Below are 21,665 nucleotides of genomic sequence, written 5' to 3' on the forward strand. Positions count from 1 at the left end.
GTGCAAGCACCAGTCATTTCTGACGCGGGTGACATTGCTTTCATAACGTTTTCACAGCAGACTTTTTACGGGGTGGTTTGCCATTGCCTTCCCCAGTCATCTACACTTTCCCCCCAGCAAGCTGGGTACTCACTTTACCGACCTCAGAAGGATGGAAGGCTGAGTCAACCTCGAGTCGGCTACCTGAAAACCCAGCTTCTGCCAGGGATTGAACTCAGGTCGTGAGCAGAGCTTAGGACTGCAGTACTGCAGCTTTAACACTCTGCACCACGGGATTCAATTTTGATGAAGGTGGAATGAAACATGGTGGAAGGAACATTAACTATTTGTACATTAGGAGAAGCTTCCCAACAATAAGAACAGTTCAACAATGGAGCTAATCACTTAGAGTACTGTTATTCTCCCTTGTGGAAGAATAACACCCACATTACTAGCAAAAAATAGTGAAGTCCTTTTTGGGAGGTTGTGTGTGTGTGTGTGTGTCATGGCAACTTCAGGTGACTGACCCCTACTGGGGGTCTGGAGAATATTCAGAGAAGTAGCCGAATAAAGCCTGCCCCTCTTATCCTGACTACTGATATTTCAAAGAAATCTCCCATCCAAGTACTAACCAGAGTCAACCCTGCTTAGCTTCCAAGATTAGGCTAGCCTGGGCTATCCATGTCAGGGCAAAAATAGTGAAGTCTCAAAATGACTCCCGATGAAGGTTAAAGCAGAAATTGCCAAAGCAGGATTACAGCTGCACATCGAGAAGACAAAAGTAATGACTACTGGGTAATTACGCAACTTTAAGGCTGATAATGAAAAAATGGAAATTGTTCAAGATTTGCTCCATCAGCAACCGAAAGGGGGACTGCAACCAAGCAATCAGAAGGAGATTGAAACTGCGGAGGGTAACCACTAAGGAGCTAGAAAAGATCCTTCAGTGTAAGGATGTTTTGCTGGCAACCAAGATCGAGATAATTCACATTATGGAAAGACAACAGTAAATGGAAAAAAACAATCATGGTAGGAAAAGTTGAAGATAGTCGGAAAAGGGGAAGACCCAACATTAATTGATTGACTCAATCAGGAAGCTATGACCCTCGGTTTGCAAGACCTGAGCAAAGTGATTAATGAAAGCGCATTTTGGAGGCACTTAACACACAGAGAGAGACAGAATAAATAGTACTACTCACTCTTTGACCTTTTGGTCCCTGTGGTCCTGGAGATCCTCTTGGCCCTGAAGCCCCCTAAACATTAAAAAAAGATTTTCAATATGAATAGTTCCAAAAGGCCAGTAATTCCCTTATGCTAAATCATGCAGGTATATTCTTAAAGGCTGCATTCATATGTCATGAGAGTTTGTCTAAATCACTAGCTGTTCAAAACTTCAAATTTTCTGTGATTATACTACATTGATGTGACATTGATATAAATGCGATAATGATACAGGGAACAGAAATGGCCGGTGTGCTAACTGAACATAACTTGGTCAAACCCTAATCCCCACTAGCCCATGTCCCACCCACGGCATTAATGCTATACTATATTTTCAGTGGGTATGATGTATAATACCACTGCAACTCACAGCAATAGTGCAGTTTAGGATATCAGATTAGTCTGTAGCCAATAATGGGTGCCCTAAACCGGATATCCATATCAGGGCCTGAAGCGTGGCACCATCTCTATGACGGCTTCTGAATTTGGTTGGTGTGAAAAAATCTTTCGCATGCCCATTGATAATTGGTGGATCTTGGTAGTGTTGCTATGGACTCCACTGCAGTTGTTATGCTGTTAGGTCTTTTCAGGATTTTTTTTTTGGGGGGGGGTTATATCAAAAGACCATAGGATGGCAAGTATGCAAACACTGTGCTAGTGATAAACCACAATTCAGGGATTATGAATTGTTAAGGTCAGTTATAAACTCACTGGAACTTAAACTTTTTGCTCTTTGGCCAGATGTGTTTATTTATTTAATTTATACCCTGTACCCTCTCCCCACAAGGGACTCAGGGCAGCTAGATGCTGCCTATGTGTTTTAATTTTTGGTAGAGATTTGTGTATGTGTGTGCTAGGTTATGTAACTTCTGTGTTTTTACTGGAAGTGACATAGCAATGCAGCTGATATCGCACCCATGTCCCCACCACAAAGTATATCACCAGTTGCCAGGTTACTTACAGGCAATCCTTGTGGCCCTATAGGCCCAGGTCCTCCTGGAGGTCCTGGATATCCCTGAAATGGAATAAAATATACAACTGTTGGTTGACTGATAGTCCAGTTGAACTTTAGTTACTGAAATGGTGACATTCAAGCATTTATTTCCATTATTTGCCACTCACTCGCTATGACTCGGGTCCATATGCATTCTCCCAGCTAAGGAAGGTCAAGACACCACTGCTTAGTTGAGTTAATAACTTCCTTGAATGGGCAGGGTACCAGAATGACTTGTGAGAAAACAGTTCTTAGCACTAATTATTCCAGTCAGCTAGCATTCTGCCTCTAATTTTGCACTGCTGATAAAATATTCAAAGGAGAGGCAATGATTCTAAATGTCAGGTACATCATACTACATTGGGTGACTTTAGATTTCTGTACACATATCAAGCTGCCTATGGTTCTAGGACTTTGCTTCTAGACCTGGGCAATGTTCCAATGGAGACAGTGCCTGACATAAAATACCAAATAATGATGGCAACACACCGCAATAAAGATTAGCCCTCCCAACAATATGTCAGTGAAAGTGATAACCTACAACATTTATTGTAAAATAATTTTAAAATATATGTAAGCAGTTTATGATTTCTGTTAGCCTAGGCTTCACTCTGATGGAATAATTTCTCATTTATACTGGATTGAGGCTATTTTACTCTCTGTTCATCTCAACATGACTTTACTACCTCAAAGTGAATGTGAAATGGGCCTTAGATACATCCTAAGAATTGTATTATCTAAATGTACCAAATGCAAAAGTTCTTTCCAAAGTAAATCCTAGCTAGCAATGTTGGCTTCCCCAAGTAGGTGGGGAGAGGGGAATTTTACATTTTGCTTTAATAAGTAATCCATTGAGAAAACAAGGACTTGGTAGCTTTCAGTCCTGACTTTTCATTTAGTTTATATCCACCCCATCTGATATCAAATTAATTACTTACCATTACACCTTTTTCTCCAGGTGGGCCCACTGGGCCAGGACTACCCCTCTCTCCCTTGAAGAAACAACAGAGAAAATTTATGATTTGTGCTGTCATTTTATTGTTGCAATTCTAACTACTATGATTATTTCAGAAGACCATATTTCAGGGCCAAGATTAGCTGATGAAATATTATTATGTATAATGACAACCATGCCAGTAACTGTACCATAAAGAAGCAAAAAGAAGTTATCATAAGAGTTGTAGGAGATAGTTTGTCTTAGAAAGAGTGACTTGCCAAACTGCAATAATTAAATTTCACATAAAGAAGCAGAATAATCTGAGCTGCTAAATGGCCAATCTCAATTCTTGAGTTACCACAGCACACATATATACAACAGAATTTCCTAATACCCTTGGGGAGGCTTCCAAACTTGTGAAACCATAAATCTTGTATATCATATGAATACAAACTTTGATCTGAGCATAAGAACTGTGTATCCAGCTTTTCCGAACTGTGAATTATAACACTGCTAGCAAGTACCCTCCTTCTAAAGCTACCTATTTTTTCCCTTCAAACATTTTCAAGGTATAAAGTTCACTTTCAATGGTCATAAGAAACACCTGAAAAACTTCTACTTCTAACCTTTAAACTGTTTTTCACACCTGTTAACACTCATGATAACCACAATCTGCTGTGTTTCAGGGACATTTCCCCCCTCATTTTCACAGATCTTCTTTGTCTTTCCCTACATAACATCAACCAAACAAGGTTCATGTAGTAAATATAATTAACTTTGCAGTGTCAGAACAACTTATCATTCAATTTATCAGTATTATGGGGAGTAAAAAAAGCCATATCACCCTTGTTCTGAAACTTGGATTCTGCTACAGTCAGGAAAGAATGTGAATTCAAGCAGACATCTTATTGTGTGGAAAGATTACATTATTTCAGTGTGCATTCAGGGTGATGCTGCCATATTGTGGCAGTGCCAGTGGTACAGCACAGTTTCTGCCTAGGTGCTGACAATGAGAACATGAACACCTTTACACATTTCAAACACCCATCCACAATGAGAAAGTTCATGAAAATGTTCATGAAACCTGACCAACTGATTTAGCTCAGTCTTGCTGAGCTCTCACATTATGTTAGAGTGGACTAGAAGATGATACTGGATTTATATACAAAATGTAAGATCCATTTCTGATTATTACTGCCTATCTGAGCATTAAAATCACCAAAAATCATGAGCTGATTGGTATGGAATTTCCTAGAAAAAGATGTAATATATTCAGAAAATTTCTTCCAAACAGCAACTAGCTCCAACTCTCCATTAAAAGGGGCTAGGTAAACATTAATCACAATTAGACAGTGCTGGGGAGGACAACCATAAAGTCTGGGCAAGTGGCAGGCAGGGGTCCAATAGGACCACCTTAAATGTTAAGTTGGATTTCACCAAAGCAGCCAGGTGGCTTTGCAGCGACCTGTAGAGTGAGTTCTATAGGCAGGGAGATTAAAAACTTTAAAATCCATCCGTCTAAAATTGTCTTCCACCCATGTTTCCTGAAGCAAGACACAGCCAGGATTTATATCCTGCCCTATACTTTGAATCTCAGAGTCCCAAAGCAGTCACAATCTCCTTTACCTCCCCCCCCCCAACACACACACACCAGACACCCCGTGAGGTGGGTGGGGCTGAGAGAATTTTTACAGCAGCTCACCTTTTAAGGACAACAACTATGGCTGACCCAAGGCCAATCCAGCAGCTGCAAGTGGAGGAGTGGGGAATCAAACTTGGTTCTCCCAGATAAGAGTCCACGCACTTAACCACTACACCAAACTAGCCCATCCATTGAGGCCTTGATAGCAGCAGGTACAGACTGAGACTGTTTTCACATGTATCCTCAGTTGTGCCAACTAATACTATCACTCCAGTGTCTATGGCATGTGATTGTGAAAACAGCACACTCACTATTTCCCAGGAGAAAAACCACTGTGAGATGTGCTATGTTTCACTATAGTAGATATGGCTGATGATACTGTCACTCTGTGAGACTGCATTTGTCCACCCCCTACAGATCATTCAGTTTCTAAACTCATACTTTAGTAACAATTAAACATGATTTTGTCTTTTTAAGAGCAAGGGAGAAAGATTCTTCAGGACCTTCTCCATAGATGCAATATCATTGATCTAAACTTCATGTTCCCTGTACTTATGATCTTGTCTGAAATGGCTTTCAATTTTGTTCTAATTTGCTGGCTAGAAATTAGAAGGATATTACATTCTCTTTTTCCCCAGGAATTTCCTCCCTGCCTTCTGTACTACATGTGCAGTACAGCTCATGGTACTGTGCCATTATGACTTAACTCAATAATCAGCATCAGATGAAAGACAAAAGTTATGCTGAGCTTTTAACAAAATCTAAAAATAACACATTTTCATTTGAATAAAACAGTTTTAAGATGGGTACAGAAATGATTTCAGCAATCAGTGAGAAATAATGCCATGATAATAATAAGTACCATTTAATATTTGTTTCTGTTAGAAACCAATGGAATGGTATTACCATTAACGACTCTTTTAAAATGTCAATTTATCTGAAAATAACTGTGCCAGAATATAGTTATGTATCAAACACAAAACGATGTTTGCAAATATTGTTCAAAGCTGTTTCATCAGGATTCTTAGACTTGGGAGAAAATGTTATCTTTTTCAATGCGTTGACTTTGACAGTAATATAAACTGACATTAATTTTTTCCACAATTTCATGGAAATTGTAATACAATAATAGAATACGATATTTCTCTAGTACTTCCTTTTGAATTCCTGCCATCAAACGGCACTGAAATAATTTTTCCCCTCAGGGCAGAAATACGAAGGATGGGATGCCAGATCATTCTGACAATTATTTAGGCTTTTAACATAATCCAGTCTGACATTCAATTAAATTATAGTTTCCTGTTTTCGATTTTAAGAAAAAGCATAAATAAGAACTAACTTCTTAAAACTTTAAATCATCTTAATACTACAAAGACTTGGCAATACATTTGAAACCTATTGTGTACATTCTAAAAGAAAGAACATTTTTATTTTATTTCCAAAATATTTCTGATGCTCATGGATTAAGTGAGAACGAAGAACATTTGCTTTTTCATCTCTATTACTGCACTGAAACTAGGATTGTAGGACATCTACAAAGACAGCCCTACTTGAATTTCAAAATTAATCAGACAGAAAAACAACTAATTAGGAGCAAACTAATTGACCATATTTAAAAAGATTCCAGCTTTGAAACAAAATTAAAACAAGATTTAAAACCCCATGCAGGTCTTGTAATTTTACTGCATATAGCATCGTTACCTTCTCGCTGGAGCCTCCAGGTGGTCCAATTTCACCTGGCAAGCCAATTGGACCCTACAGGAAAAATAAAGTAGATGGGCAGTTAATAACTTCACAAATAGCCACCTCTCATCTGCATATCTGTGCCTCAACTCACATCAATAGTATTAATAGACTACCAAGGTACTATAAATGTTTTTCTCTGTATCCCTGAAGTACTCAATTAATTCCATTAAAAGTCTGTGCCATTTAATTAATAGTAGTTTATCCCTGTCCTCTGGCTTTTTCACTGTTGTCCATTTTAAGCTTTGAGATAGAACTAGAAGGCATGGAAAGCTGACAGATAACAGCTTTACTATCACATTAGTCCTAGTGTCAAATTATCAAATCATAAATTCTTAAATGACGTAGATCTCTGAAGCAAGCTTAACATTACTGGGTCAAGTCTCATTAGAAAATGTACTCATGGAACTCATTATTAGTCATATGGGGGAGGAACATGCTAAAATAACGAAATGAAATAAAGCATCTGATTTACTTGACCAAAGTAGGCAATCTACGGTCCTAATAGTATTTTTCATTAATATGATCAATCAGTAATTGTAATAGGTATGGAGTCAGGACAGCTACTGAGCTAATTCATATTACCCATTTCTGGGGTGGTTAGTCCCAGTTGTTCTTCCTCAGTTTTCACACAGTAAAGAAGTAAATCAGCCCCACATAGTAACATTGGTACAAACCATCATTGTGATTACATTTTTCAGATGACCAATTTGCTGGGATATGATTGAAAAATCTCATATTCATTTTTACATCACAAAACAGTTCTGTGATTCTGGTGCCAGGCCCTGGCCTGCAAAACGACTTACCATCTGATTTAGAAAAATGAGGTACGAATGAGGTAACAGATTAATGATTGGACGTGAATTTCACCATTTGAAATTGCAGGTGGTAGATTCTAGCTTTCAATGTTACTTTACAAAAAAAAAAAATCTCTGTGTACACAGGAAACTTAGAAAAGCAGGAGAAAAGGTTCTGCCCACTCATTTCTTGCTAGTCTGAAGCAATACATTACTTTTTAGCAGTTCACCATTCAGCCATCTCATTTTTCTGAATGTGTGAACCAAGCTTTATGTTCGGAGTGCTCTATGACAGGGCTTCCAGTGAATGTGATAGCAGTAGTATTAGGGTAATATTACATCCAAAATCTTGTTTTTATTTATTTACTTTTACAGTCTACCTTTTTCACAGCCTGAAGGTAAATATGCTACAGATATTTAAAGGTTCCTCCATTGTTTTTTAGAATATACTGAATTATGTGTAGAATATATATCACACAATGATAACATTAAACATAAGATGGCAGAGATTCCCACTGCAATGGAGCAATGACTCCATGACATTCATGGATGTAACCATGTGGCCTACTATCTATGTTCTCTATATTGTCTGTATATTAATATAATCCTTTTGTATGCTTACGATCTGTTGTTCTTCAAGCATTAATAAATGGCTGACTGACATGTGGTCTTCTGCTACTTTGGATCTGTAGAGCCAGTTGAAACATTTCTTATTGTTAATATCTATAACTGAATACCAAATCATGCTGCAGTCCCGGACTGTGAATATTGATAATTACCACACTATTGTTGCTATTTCTTTTTAATGTAAGTGGTTTGATTAACTTGCAGACTGTCTTTGATTAAATTACATAGGCTGTCTCCACACAAAAAGCTTGTTCTGGCTTTTCTTGGTTGCTGCCCACTTCCAGCTGAAGTGTACTGACAACTGTGCTCCTTTATGGTGGCCTTCCTTCCCTTTTTCACAGTTTCTTGGGCTTTCCATTACACATGTAGTGTTTTCAGCATCATTAAAGGTGGCATCCTTTCCCCCCTTTTGCATGCTATTATTTTGGTATGCTGGAATAACAGGGGCTCATTGATTTTGTGTGTGACACATTAATACTATTAATACTACAAGGATGGTGACTTAAGGAGGGCACTGCAGGTATCCATAGGGGAAAAATAAAAAAGACTATAAAAGTACTCTATATCTGTTAACATTCCAGCCAAAAATATTTTAATACATAAATAAATTCTAGCCCTACCCCCAAAAAGCTGCAAGATCAAACACAGGCTGTTGCTTCCCCTTGCCTTTCTGAACTTTCTTTGCATTTTTAACAACCCAGCCCCCCTCTAAAAAACCTGCACAACCTCCATTCTTACTTAAAAGGAAGTCTCTTGAATTCAGCTGGCATTATTCAGTAGATATTCTATACCAATAAAGTGAACTAAACATTTTTAAAAAAAGAAAAAGTGCTGCTGCTAGTGAAAATGGTTGCACCTTAGAAAATTGAGATGCCTACAAAGCAGGATGGAGACATGGGCAGCACTGTCAAAAGTGCAGCAGATATTAGACTCCACAAAAAACAAATCAAGTGTGCCCTTCAGAGCAAAGGAGCTGAGTGGGTGGGTGTATGGAAACCAGGGGAAATATTTAAAACCCCCAAAACCTGAAGAGCTATGACCAACAAATGGTACCATGTGACCAGCTAGGGCAAAAACTGATGCAGCTAGGAAGCTGAGCTGTTCTTTTGGGATTCTGCAGGCCCATGACGTCAATATGTCAACTTCTACAAGTCCTTGGTAAGATTCTAACAGAAGCTGATGTTGTTTCTGAAGATTTTGCCCTTATCTAAATTATAGCATGTGGCACAGATGGAAATTTACACAAGTGCAGGAAATTATGGTAATTGTCCCACAAATGTCCTTAGTGTCAAAAGAGAAAGAGTGAGCCAAATTATGGAATTTGTGGAGTGGATTCCTGAGGTGGAAAATAAAGATTGAACACATCAACCACATGTGATATTTATTAGACATGAACATAAACACCATGTGAAAACCAAACTGTACATGGGAAGTTTAATGTCTAGACTGAATTTCACTTTGGAAATGTGCCTGAGAACGGGACGAGACAATAGCTGGCAATGACTCATCATGTGGTGTTTCATATTCTTAGATTTTTATGCAGTAATCACACTTTCTACTCTATTTTTCAAAAGAAATTTGGAATCACTGTTCTCTAAAATAATAGCAAAGTGGCACTAAAAGCATCAAAAGCAACCTTCCAGTCCCTCAGATACCAGCTACAAACAGCAGTTGTAGCCCAAATAAACCCAACAAGAGTTTTACTTGCTACACAGTATCCCTCCACATGATGACTGAATGCACTGGGAGAGAGAACAAATGGAAGTACACTGGCCCCACCTCCACTTGACAGCTTTCTTGTGAACATGGCACCAATGCACAGAGAAAGTGTTGCATGTACTCACCCTCCCTGTGATCAGCATAATTGAAAAGCAAAGTCCCTGATCATGGGGACAGCACCGGCATTGTGTATGTGTGTGTTTGGTGCCATGCGGATGACCTGGAGCAGGGGTACGGCCAACAGATTTGGGCTTGCTGTCCCTCCTCACACATTCAGTCAATATGCAAAGGGGTCATGTGTGACTAGCGACACAACAACAAAAAATGGCAGGCTATGATAATATTTGCCTTTCTTCTTCGGTTTTTCCCCGGCTTTCTTTATAAAAGTATCCCCTGGACTCTTCCAACCCTCTCCCATGCAGGATTGGGTTCACCTGCCCATCTGAACCCAAAGAGAGACTAGTCGGAGATTCCTCCCCCGTGCCCTTTCCCCTTGGAAAGCTTCAGGGACTTCTGCTTTAGGGCCACCTGGCCCCAAGGATGGCAGGGTCTTTCTGGCTTCTTTCCACCCTCCCTCTTTTGGTCCACGGGCAGGTGGCTCCATTCATTCATGGACATCTCAAAGGTAATGTATGTTCATGGAGAGCATCAGATCTCCAAGTCCATAAGGATTCTCTTGGCTGTTCACACTGAAGATGTCAGAGAGTAGGGTGACCATAATGTCTGAAGGCCAGCCAGGGACACGTTGGGGGGGGGGGGAAGGTAGGGGTGCGCGTGCACGAAGCGCATGCGCCGCCGGAAACAGGAAGTGATGTCACTTCCGGTGACGTCATGCCACCACAGGAAACAGGAAGTGACATCACTTCCTGTAACATCATTTCCCCGCGTCACCTGCCGGAAATGGGAAGTGACATCACTTCCTGTGACATCATTTCCCCCAAATGACATCATTTCCCCCAAATGCCACTGCCGGAAACAGGAAGTGACTTCACAGCACTTCCTGTGACATCCCCAAAAATCCCCCAAATATCACCGCCGGAAACAATTTTGTTCTGAAATCCTGTATATACTTCATCAGTATATGGGATAAGGCACTTTCTCAACTGTGCTGCATAATGCAGCCTATTTATTTTGTCCTGTTTGCTCTGTTGGCTCTATCTGCGCCACCTTCATCACTTTCGGGGTGTGGATCCCCCAGTGGGGTGCTCTCCCGACTCCCTCCGCCGGCTGTTTCTGATAGCCCTGCGCCCCCTCTTTCATTTGATATGTGTCCCGTGCGGGTGCCACCCTCCCGCCGGGAGATGCCGCAAAATGAGCCCCCTTGAGGCTTATGGCGGCAGGGCTCGGGGGAAGCGAGCTAGACTGCTGTTCTTTTGAGGGGTTATAGAGTGTTTCGAGCCCGTCCCTGTGGCATCGGTCCCATCGTTGTGGGGCCCAGGGGGCCGGCGCAGCGGCACGCCGAAGCAGCCTGTCACTAATAACACAGGTCGAGATGCAGGACAGGAACCCGGAAGTGACCGACAGGCTGCTTCAGCGTGCCGCTGCGCCGGCCCCCTGGGCCCCACAACGATGGGACCGATAGGCCACCCTATCAGAGAGAGAGAGAACCCAAGGATATGAACATGTGACACAGTTAAAAACATAAGAGAAGCCATGTTGGATCAGGCCAATGGCCCATCCAGTCCAACACTCTGTGTCACACAGGGGCCAAAAAAGCCAGGTGCCATCAGTGGGGCCAGGACATTAGAAGCCCTCCCACTCTGGCCCCTCCAAGCACCAAGAAAGCAGAGCATCACTGGCCCAGTTCAATTGGAAAAGCTACTTACTGCTGGTGTGAAAAACCAACATGCTATAGTGTTCTCCTCTTCTGGTACATTTGATATAGCTCATGTTTTAAACCAGTACTTTAGGAAGTTTTATGATGCAGACAAGACAATTCTTCCCAATATAAAGTAACTTTGTGTATATCAGAGTAAATTAATCTTTTTTACGAATAGGACCATTGTTAACTATTTATTAAAATATTTGTCACTTTTCTCTGAGGATCAAGGTGGGTTTATAGCCAACAAGACAATCCCTCAAATAACTTCCCTCCCTCCAAAGCTGCCTGCAATCTATATCCCATTATAAACAAATAAGCAAATAATTCCAGCATCCCTGAAAGTTTCTAAGGGTGTCCATTCCAGAAAGTGAGAGCTATAATGGAAAGACCTTTCTGGTTCGTATCTTCAGTAGGGGAACAGCCAGTAAGAGGCAACCAAGGGGCTATATTTAGCACACAGGGATATATAGGAGGAAGCAGTCCTTTACATATATGAGTCTGAGGCGATTAAACACTTTAAAGGTCATAACCAGCACCCTGCACTGGGCTCAGAAAGAAACCAGCAGCCAATACAGCTATTTTAAGATGGATGATCTTCAAACAATATATTCCCATTAGCTGATAATAATCAGGCCGCTGCATTCTGAATCAGTTACAGTTTCTGGGGTGTACTGAAGTACAGCCTAATATATGGTAGATTATAATATTCCAACAATAACATTATAAAAGCATGGATCAGCATGGCAAGACCTGCTGAATCTGAAGGAGAGAGTTGGTAAGCCAACTGCAGCTGAGAAAAGGCACTCTTGCCCACTATACCAACCTGCTTTTCAAACACTTCAAGTTCTTAATCTGCTCTGCAAATGCCTATTCCACTCCACCAGTGCTGGATTAAACCCTGTGGAGGCCCCTAGGCAGTCAAAATCTGGGGGGGGGGGTCCCTTGTAAATTATTTCAGAGTGCCCACCCCATCACCCACTGCCCCCGCTGCAGCTTGCAGGCACCTTCTTAAAAGGCCCTTTGACAAAGCTGCAGGGAAGAGGCAGAGAGAGGCAAACTTGGTGACAACACCAGCATCAGCCAAACCAGGCAAGTCGGGCAAAGAGCAGCTCAGTTGCTGGCTGGGAGAGCTGCAAGCAGGGGGAAACCTGGGGGGGAAGCTGGCCTGGGGCCCCTAAAGGCGTGGGGGTCCATAGGCCAGTGCCTACTTAGCCTAATTGTTAATCCAGTCCTGCACTCCACCCACTACAAGTGGATTCACTCCCTCTAAAACAAGTGTTCCCAACCAGCAACACCCTTGTATTGTCTAGAATAGATGCAGTTTCAGCTTGTTCTGTCTAAACAGCCTAAGCATAGCTTCAAAGCACTGATTCAGAGTCAAGATGGATACATCTGAAGGCTTAGATAATGAAACAGAGATCAGGATGTCATCTGCATATTGATGACACCCAACCCCACAGCTCTGGACATTAACCTCATAAAAATACTAAAGAGGATGTGTGATAAAACAAAGCCCTGTGACACTCCACAGGACAAATGCTATCCCAGTTGACTCTGCTCCTCCAGTGAAAACTCTACCCTAACACCATTTCCATATTCTGTCTGATAAGAACGGGGTGGTCAGGTGTGTCAAAAGCTGCTAATGGATCTAGCAATGTCCACAGGGATGACTGTCCCCTGTCCAGCTTTAAAAACACTACAGTTGCTACTGATGATCCACAACATATTCAACAAATAGCCATCTTATTGTAAAGTTATAGCTGAAATTTCACTGGAAAGCCTAAGTTGACCTGACAGGTGGATCCTGGAGTTCTCACAGAATCACAACTGATCTCCAGACTGCAGATTCAGTTCCCTCGCAGGAAATGGCACATCTTCAGTGGGTAGACTTTAGGGTATGTCATAGAATCTAGGAGAAAAGGAAGTCCTAGACTGACAGCACATCTTCAAAGGCTTCCTTCCCTCCTCAAACTCTGCCCTCCCCAGATACCACTCCCAAATCTCCAGGAGTTTCTCAATCCAGAGCTGGCAACCCTACTATGATTAAGCATGGGAATAAAGCATTCATAAATTTAGTGGCAAAATCCAATTCTCTACATTTGTTTGGAAGTACATCCGTTGAAAAAGACTTAGTTCATAGCAAGTCTAATTTTGATTTAAGCCTTCTTTAGGTTCAGTTCCCTATGTACTTAATATAAGATAAAATGAGCCCATATAAATACACTCTGTGACAATCAGGCACCATGTGGCTAATAGAAAAGGGTTAGGTAAAATATCAGAATACATATTTGTACATAATACGTTAAGCACTTGGCATTGGGCTGGAAGGGTTATATCATTATGTACAGGCTGTTAATCAAATTATGCAGTTTGAATTTAATGTAGCTTATTGGCCGTGTTTATAAAGTGATTTCCAAATATGGCTCTTAAACCTTGCCTGGAAAAAAATCTGTAATAAACTAGAAAAAATCTCCTATAAAAGGAAATTTCTTCTTTCTTCTTGTTTCAATCAAATTACAAATTCCCAGTGTGATACACATGCACATATAATCATAAACTTGTGTCTTCTCTTTTGTATCTTTTCACCACTCTCAGTTTCAACCATTCTAAAATGTTATTTAAATTATTTTTATTTACGTTATTTATAGGCCACCTTTCTCACAGGGACTCAGGGTGGATTGCACATGTGAGCCAGTACAATTGATAAAATGGTGCATTCAATAATCAATACATCAGGATTTTAGAAGTCTGGAACCACTAGAGAGAACTGAAGCAGAGCATACAATTCACATGACTCATAAAGCAGTACAGAAATTCCATAAATAGGACCCTACTTATAATAAGCTATACACAGCAGTATAGAACCATAGTCCCAAATCATTTATCCAAACAAATTTGTTAAACCATTTTATACAGTGCAACCCTACTACCTGCCCCGAAAAGCCTTCTTGAATAGGTCAGTTTTGCATCATTTGCAGAAAGCCAGGAGATTGGGAGCTTTTCTGATCTTCTAGGGCACTGTCTCCCATTTGCAGGGTCAGGACCCGATTCCGGGCCACGGAAGCCTCACTACCGAGTCACAAGAAAAGCAATAGCTAGCCCCGCCCCCAGCAAAGTATGACCTCTGTTCTGCTTCCTTCTTTCCCCTATCTCTGTGTTGTGCAAAGAAAAGCTAACCTTGAAGACTGACACGGGCTGCAAAGCCTGAGCTCCATCTGGCTTCCTTCCTTCCCCCATCTCTGTGTTGTGTAGAGAAAAGCTAGCCTTGAAGACTGACACAGGCTGCAAAGCCTGAGCTCCATTTGGCTTCCTTCCTTCCCCCACCTCTGTGTTGTGTAGAGAAAAGCTAGCCTTGAAGACTGACACAGGCTGCAAAGCCTGAGCTCTGTTTGGCTTCCTTCCTTCCCCTGTCTCTGTGTTGTGCAGAGAGGAGCTGGGCTGGGCTGCCTCTCCTACCTTCTCCCCCTCTCCCAGTGTTTGAGAGAAAAGCTGGTGTCCACTGGCACTTTAGAGCCATGAAATGTTCTTCAAGGTATGTGCTTTCATGTGCCTTGCAGTATGTTCTTTTGGGGAGATTTTCCGGGAGGCCTGGGCAGCAAAGAAGGGGTGTGTGTTTTTTTCAGCTGGGAGGAGTGGGAAGTGGGCATTCCAGTAATGATTTTTTTTACCAAATGACCCCTGGGCAGAATTGTTGCTGGCTGGGGTAATGGGCTTTCCCCCCCTTTGTCCCCCTTCTTTCTTTTTCCATCTGCAAGGGATGCTGTCTGTATTCTTGTTGCTGTGGGGTGGGAGAGAAGCAAAAGTGGGAGGGCTTCTAGTGCCCTGGCCCCACTGGTGGACATTCTGGTGCTTTTTGGCCATTGTGTGAGAGAATTGTCCACTGGTTTGATCCAACATGGCTTCTCGTATGTCCTTTCTCTCCACGTCTTTCTTTTCTTTTCCTTTCCTTTCCTTCCATTTCATTCTTTCCCTTTCTTTCCTTCCATTTTTACTGGATGAAACTTTTCTGTTCATCATACTGTTGTTGCAGACATAGGAGCTCTGTCAATGAAAAACTGGCATCCCTAGTTGTAGCCAGCTGGCCTTTCTATGAGATTTCTGTGTGACTGAATGAGAGTTAGAGGTGTGGGACAGAAAGACATTATTGGAGATTACTGCTGTATATCTCAACAGCACTGGAAGGGATGGTACTATGAACTTGGCACCATTTTATTGGTCCTGCTTTTAACAGCTGTCTGACACCAAAATTAAACTCCTCTTGTAGGTATTAAAAAGAATGAAATAAGTTCACTGGCTAAATATCTGCACAACAGGTTGCTTTTGAAGGCATGGGAAACAGCCAGTAAAAAGCTGCAAGCCTCTCATAAATATACTTTTTGGAATAACTGCAGAAAAGCTTGTATGAACTTTATATAACTTGAAATTAATTCATTAATTGCAGTACAATTCTCTGCTACCTTTCACAGCAATTTCCCAGAGTTTCAGTCAAGGAAAAGTATGAAAAATAGCTGTCAAAAGATTTTCTTGAAACCAAACAAGCTTGGTTGTAGCTTGAGGAAGGGTTCCAGTAGTAGCAGCTGAAAGAAGGGCCTACTAAATGTGTCAGCATATTTTGAGGTACAGCAGCTGCCAGGGCCCAGTGTGGGTGGTACCCAGCACTGGCATTCCTGATGGCAATGGCAACATCACTCCCAATTGCATACACTGGCCAGTGCTGTTGAGGAAGGGGTGTGTAGGTGGTGCAGGCAATTGAACATGGGCATTAGGAGTGCTTGCAAGCTGGAGAAGAACACACAGATAGGTGTGTAGGTGCAAGGGGACCCTGGGAATGTATAAAAAAGTTGCAGACCACCCACTTTCCACCCTCATTTTAGCTCAGCATGAATTTCAGAGATTGTTTCTGAAAATGAAGTTACTTCAGAAGAAGAGGCAAGTTTGGGGGAGTACCCTGGAAGTGACATCACAGGAAAAGATGGAGTTTTGGTTTTGGTGGAGTTTTGGTTCAGTGTGCCCCGGAAGTGACATCACGGCCTTGACCTGGAAGTGACACTACAGGAAATGATATAATTCCTGTCTCCCAGCTCCACCCCGAAAGTTTCCTGGCTCCACCCCCCAAATTTTAGTGGGCCACGAAGGAGAAGTGTAAAAATAACTGGGCCACGGGAAAGAAAAGTTTGGGAAACCCTGTTCTAGGGCAAATTGTTCCATAAGGCAGGAGCCACAACAGAGAAAGCATGTGTACAGGCCATTGCCGATCTTGCCCATTTGCATGCTGGCATCTGCAGAATCCCCTGCTGACTTGAGTGAAGTTGTCATAGCAGAACAGAAAGAGAGAGATAGCCAATCAAATATAAGAGGCCTAGGCCATGAAGGGCTTTTTATGTGATAGCCAATACTTTTAACAGATCCTGCTAAAAGACGGGCAGCCAACGGAGCATCTGCAGACTGGAAGTAATATGCATGCTCCGGCTAGCTTTTAAGGGTTTTCTAAATTTTCTAGAATTTAAGACAGTGGGGGGAAATGCAGTATTTATTTATTTCAATTTCTACTCCACCCTCCCCACTGAAGCAGGCTCAGGCTCAGTAGATAAATAGAGCAATAAATGAAGGAGGCAGTAAAAACAACTCTATATGCTGGATAGGCAAATGTTTTCTTTTATTGGTTTTGTTTAGTGGACATTTTCCCACAAACCCAGAGAACCCTCTAGGTTTGCAGAAAAATCAGAAACTCATGAGAAAATGGAGGGTATGTGTGAAACCACAGAGGAGGATTTGTCTGCATGTGTGCACACAATTGGACCCACTTCTGCAGCCTTCTCTCTCTTTCTCTGAGAGGTGGAAAAAGACACTCAGCATGATAATCCAGGTGAGTAGCTGTGTGGGTCTGAAGCAACAGAATAAAGTTAGACTCTAGCTGCTCCATTAAGACCAACAAAGTTTTATTCAAGGTATGAGCTTTCGTGTGCAAGCACACTTCAGATAAAATGTCTGATAAAATATCGCACACGAAAGCTCATTCCTTGAATAAAACTTTCTTGATCTTAAAAGTGTCACTGGACTGCAACTTTATTCACTATGATGGTAACATCAGAGGCCAAGAATAGAGAGTCAGCTGGGTTGGGAACAGAAGCAGCAGAATCACCATTTTCCCCTCTGTGTCCCCTGGTGGGCCCACTTCTGAATGGCCTGAGGGTGATCAACCTGAAAGTCAAGCTGAAAAGCCAACAGTGGTGAAAACAGGACTGTCCTCCTTGAGCACTTCTGTAAAGTCAATAAGAGAGCTGTGCCACCATGATAGGCCCATGCAAAAGAGGAAGTGATATGGAGCAGGTGAGAACAGCTGCCACCCTATATGGGGCCTGCAGCCAGGAAGGGGTGGGTTGGCAGGCAGAACAGTGAGAAGAGGGGTGAGTAGGTAGAGCAGTGAAGGGGAACAGGCAGATAGAGCAGTGAGGAGGGAGACAGGTGTTGGGGAAGGCAGACTGAGGAAAGAGGGAGCTACAGGAAAGCACTGGTAAGGTGGGGACCAGCACTGGGGGTAAGGGGCGAGAAGTAGGGTGTGTTAGGGAGAAGATGCAAGGAGGTGGTGGAAGTGGCAGAGGAAGGTAGAGATAGGTCACTGGGATGTGTGTCAGAAGCCAGAGGAGAAGGAAAGGACCAATAAGAGAATTTCTTTGTGAGTTTCTCATGTAACCCCCCCCCCCCACAGTGTAATCCTTTTAACAACTGTAAAATCCTTATAACAAATGTAATCTGTAATGTAGGCCACAACTTTTATACCCATCTAAATAGGAAGAGAGATGGCCAGTCTAAATTCTCCTAGTAAGTTCATAGCAGATGCCATATTTGAAATAGGGACAAATTCCATGAATCATAGGTCACTGTCTTAGCCACATGACTAGACTACTTTCAGATTCCTGGGCACAATCAGGAACACAGTTTTAGAGACCCCATTTGTCTCCTAAGTGGAAGGAATTAAATCCAAATGAGAAGGTAGTGGCTCTCTCTCCAAGTCACTGAGATAGTGCAAGCAGCACCCTAGCCCTGGCTCCTGACCTGGATGGTCCAGGCTAGCCCAATCTCATTAGATCTCAGTAGCTAATCAGGGTCAGCTAAGCAAGATGGAAAATCATCCAAAAAGTTCAGGGTTGCCACATAAAAGTAGGCAAGGGCAAACCACCTTGAAAACCCTATAATACATTAATGTCTTTTTTTAGAATTTTAATGGATTTTAATCAATTGTAGTTAAATGTTATTTATTACTATTATTATTGTACTATGTATACATTGAGTTCTTGTTGTTAGCCGCCCTGAGCCGCTTTATTTTACAAATAAAATGTGACTGACTGACTGACTGACTATAAGACATTGCCATAAATCAGTTGTGACTTGAAGACACTTTAACATGTTTTGTCCTGACCTGGATGACCCAGGCTAGCCTGATCTTGTAAGATCTCAGAAGCTAAGTAGGGTCAACCATGGTTAGTACTTGGATGGGAGACCACCAAGGAGGTCCAGGAAGACTCAGGGCTTTTTCCCACACAGCTTACCGAGGAGCGAAGTCCCTCCTCACTGCGCAGCGTCTGCTCGGATTTCCCACCAACTGCTCCGCAGAAGCAGGAAGATCCGCGGCTTCTGCGTCGCTAACGTAAACTGGGTTTTAGCGATTTACATTTGCGACGCAAAAGGCCCGGTACTTCCTGCTTCCGCGGAGCAGTTGGTGGGAAATCCGAGCAGATGCTGTGCGGTGAGGAGGGACTTTGCTCCGCGGTAAGCTGTGTGGGAAAAAGCTCTCAGTGTTATCTCTGTACTGCTGAATTTCTATTCACCAGTCTTTGCTGGATTTCCACTCAATGTTGGCTGATACAGTAATTATCTCTTATTCTATTTGTTTTGAGTAAGCAGGAACTCCTTTGCATATTAGGCCACACACCCCTGATATAGCCAATCCTCCAAGAGTTTACAGGGCTCTTCTTACAGCGCTTACAAAGTAGTTCCTGCTACAAAAAAAGTCCTGGTTTTGAGTGAGCCAGGAGGGCAGTATCTTAGAAGACAATGCATCAAGGGCACTGGAATACCCTACATTCCTAGTCCTTTTATTAAAAGGCATCCTCCTGAACCATCTTCTATAATATAATAAAATCCCTTTTGCCTTGCAAAACCAAACAACCTAATTGGTTGGAACTGGGTGGAACTGTGGTGCATCAATCTTTAGCCCATCAAACTATCGATCAAGAGTATTTGCATGCCATTGGTTGAGTCTGCTCCTCTCTCTCGCCTAAGTGCCTGTTGCTAGCCAGCAAAGCTGATTCTGTCAGTGAGAGGCAACCAACCCTAGTTCTGGCAGTTATTGGCTCTCCCTACTCTCCCATTGGCTGAGCCGCCTGTCACACATTCACAGAGGAGAAGAGAAAAAACCCTTCCCTCGATTGGTTGAGGGCAGGAGGAGGAGGGAAAGAGCCAGATAAAGGCTTCCCTTGATTGGCTGAGGACTCCTCCCTATCCTCCTCTGGAAAGGCGGAGGGAATGGAGTTCTGTTGCAACAGACTAGATACAGAGACAGAGATGCGGAGAGAAAGTTAGACACACAGAGAGATTAAAGTTCTGTGCTTAAGACCAACAATGTTATCAGAGACAGACTATTGGTCTGAAAGGTATCACTATAGGCCTCTGAGACAAAACTCATTGGGGCAGTCCTGACTATGGTTGTCAGTTCTAAGTTGGTGGAAAATTCCTGGAGATTCTGTGGTGGAGTTTGAGGAGGGCATAGGAGTTAGGGCAGGGGTGTCAAACTCATTTGTTATGAGGGCTGGATCTGACATAAATGAGACCTTGTCAGGCCATATCAGGCCAGGCCATGCGTGCTCTTATTTAAGATAAAGAAGCAAAGATATAAACTTTCTATATAGACAAACACAATTAATTTTTTTTAAAAAAACCTTAAAACAATAGCACTCATTGGTTTTAAAGGTGCTTTCTTTGTATTTCTCCCATGGGATCCAGGGAACTGGGCAAAGGAAGCTCTGGCTCTTTCCTTCCTTCCCCAAGGGACCAGAAGGGAGGGTAGTCTCAGCCAACAGAAGGAAGAGAGGCTTGGCTCAGTAGCTCTGTTGTGCAATTGAGAGAGCCTAGCAAAACAAACTCTGCCTCCCTCCCTTCTTCCCCAAGGGAGGCGCCTCAGCCAAATGGAGGTTTTGCTCTGTAGCTCCTGTGCGATTGAGCAAGCCTTGCAAACCAAGCTGTTACGAAGAAGGAAGCAACAGAGAGGAAGAAGGAAGCAAATGATAGCCAGTTGCTTGGGGGCCTGATAGGAGCCCTTGGGGGCCTGATAGGAGCCCTCTGATTTGGCCCCCAGGCAGCATGTTTGACACCCCTGGTCTACTATATTTCCACACAATTTCAGATACCTAAATTTCAGAAGCCTGATAGGAGCCCTCCGGGGGCCTGATTTGTCCCCTGGGCTGTGTGTTTGACACCCCTGAGTTAGGGCTTCAGAGTGGGGTCTGTCAAACACAGGCTCTTGCTGTGGAAGCTGACTGGGTGATTTCAGACCAGTCACAGACTTCCAGCCTAACCTGTCTCACAGATTTTTGTTCAGATCAAAGGGGAGAGAGGAGAACGATGTAAGCTTTTGCCCGCCCCCCCCCCCCCCGGGGAAAAAGATATCGTATGTAGAGCCTGCAGGGAGGGGGAAGGTGATTGAAATCTGAATTCCGAGGGGCAGATAAAGGGAAGGAGATAGAGTTGCCATCTCCAGGTTAGGAAATTCCTGGAGATGTAAGGGGTGGGGCCTGGAGACTATGGGGTTTGAGGAGGGGTGGGACCTCAGACAGGTACAATGCCATTTCCTCCTGGGAAACCACTGTTGCCAATCTCCAGATGAAGGCTGGAGATCACTCAGAATTACAATTGCTCTCCAGATGGCAGAGATCAGCTTCTCTTGAGGTGGGGGCAGTGAATACCTTCATTTGGGTGGGTTGGAAGGCAGCAAGGGTGGTGGGGCAGGGACTCACCCAGAGCCTCTTTCTAGAGCCCACTGTATTTTTCTCCAGAACGGGCCTTAATCTGAGTTCCATTATATTACAGTAATGTTCCTTTTTAAAAAATGCCCTCCTGAACAATTCTATTTTACCACAAGCTTCAGAATAACACAAGTGTGGGACCCTTCCTGTCCTCCTCAGGCA

The 21,665-nt window shown here is 42.6% G+C and overlaps 1 protein-coding gene across 1 annotated transcript in view; it reads right to left on the bottom strand.

The window, feature by feature from the left end:
• The window catches only part of COL24A1 (collagen type XXIV alpha 1 chain), a 282,681-nt gene that overhangs the window by 105,654 nt on the left and 155,362 nt on the right, over nucleotides 1-21,665 (bottom strand). The window contains exons 25-28 of the mRNA XM_060232149.1: nucleotides 6,475-6,528; nucleotides 3,133-3,186; nucleotides 2,162-2,215; nucleotides 1,179-1,232 (exon numbers count right to left, since the gene is read on the bottom strand). Coding sequence (XP_060088132.1) covers nucleotides 1,179-1,232; nucleotides 2,162-2,215; nucleotides 3,133-3,186; nucleotides 6,475-6,528 — 216 coding nt within the window. The remainder of the gene's footprint in view (nucleotides 1-1,178; nucleotides 1,233-2,161; nucleotides 2,216-3,132; nucleotides 3,187-6,474; nucleotides 6,529-21,665) is intronic.

The sequence above is a fragment of the Heteronotia binoei genome, chromosome 2 (assembly GCF_032191835.1).
Source record: "Heteronotia binoei isolate CCM8104 ecotype False Entrance Well chromosome 2, APGP_CSIRO_Hbin_v1, whole genome shotgun sequence".
NCBI classification, from domain to species: domain Eukaryota; kingdom Metazoa; phylum Chordata; class Lepidosauria; order Squamata; family Gekkonidae; genus Heteronotia; species Heteronotia binoei.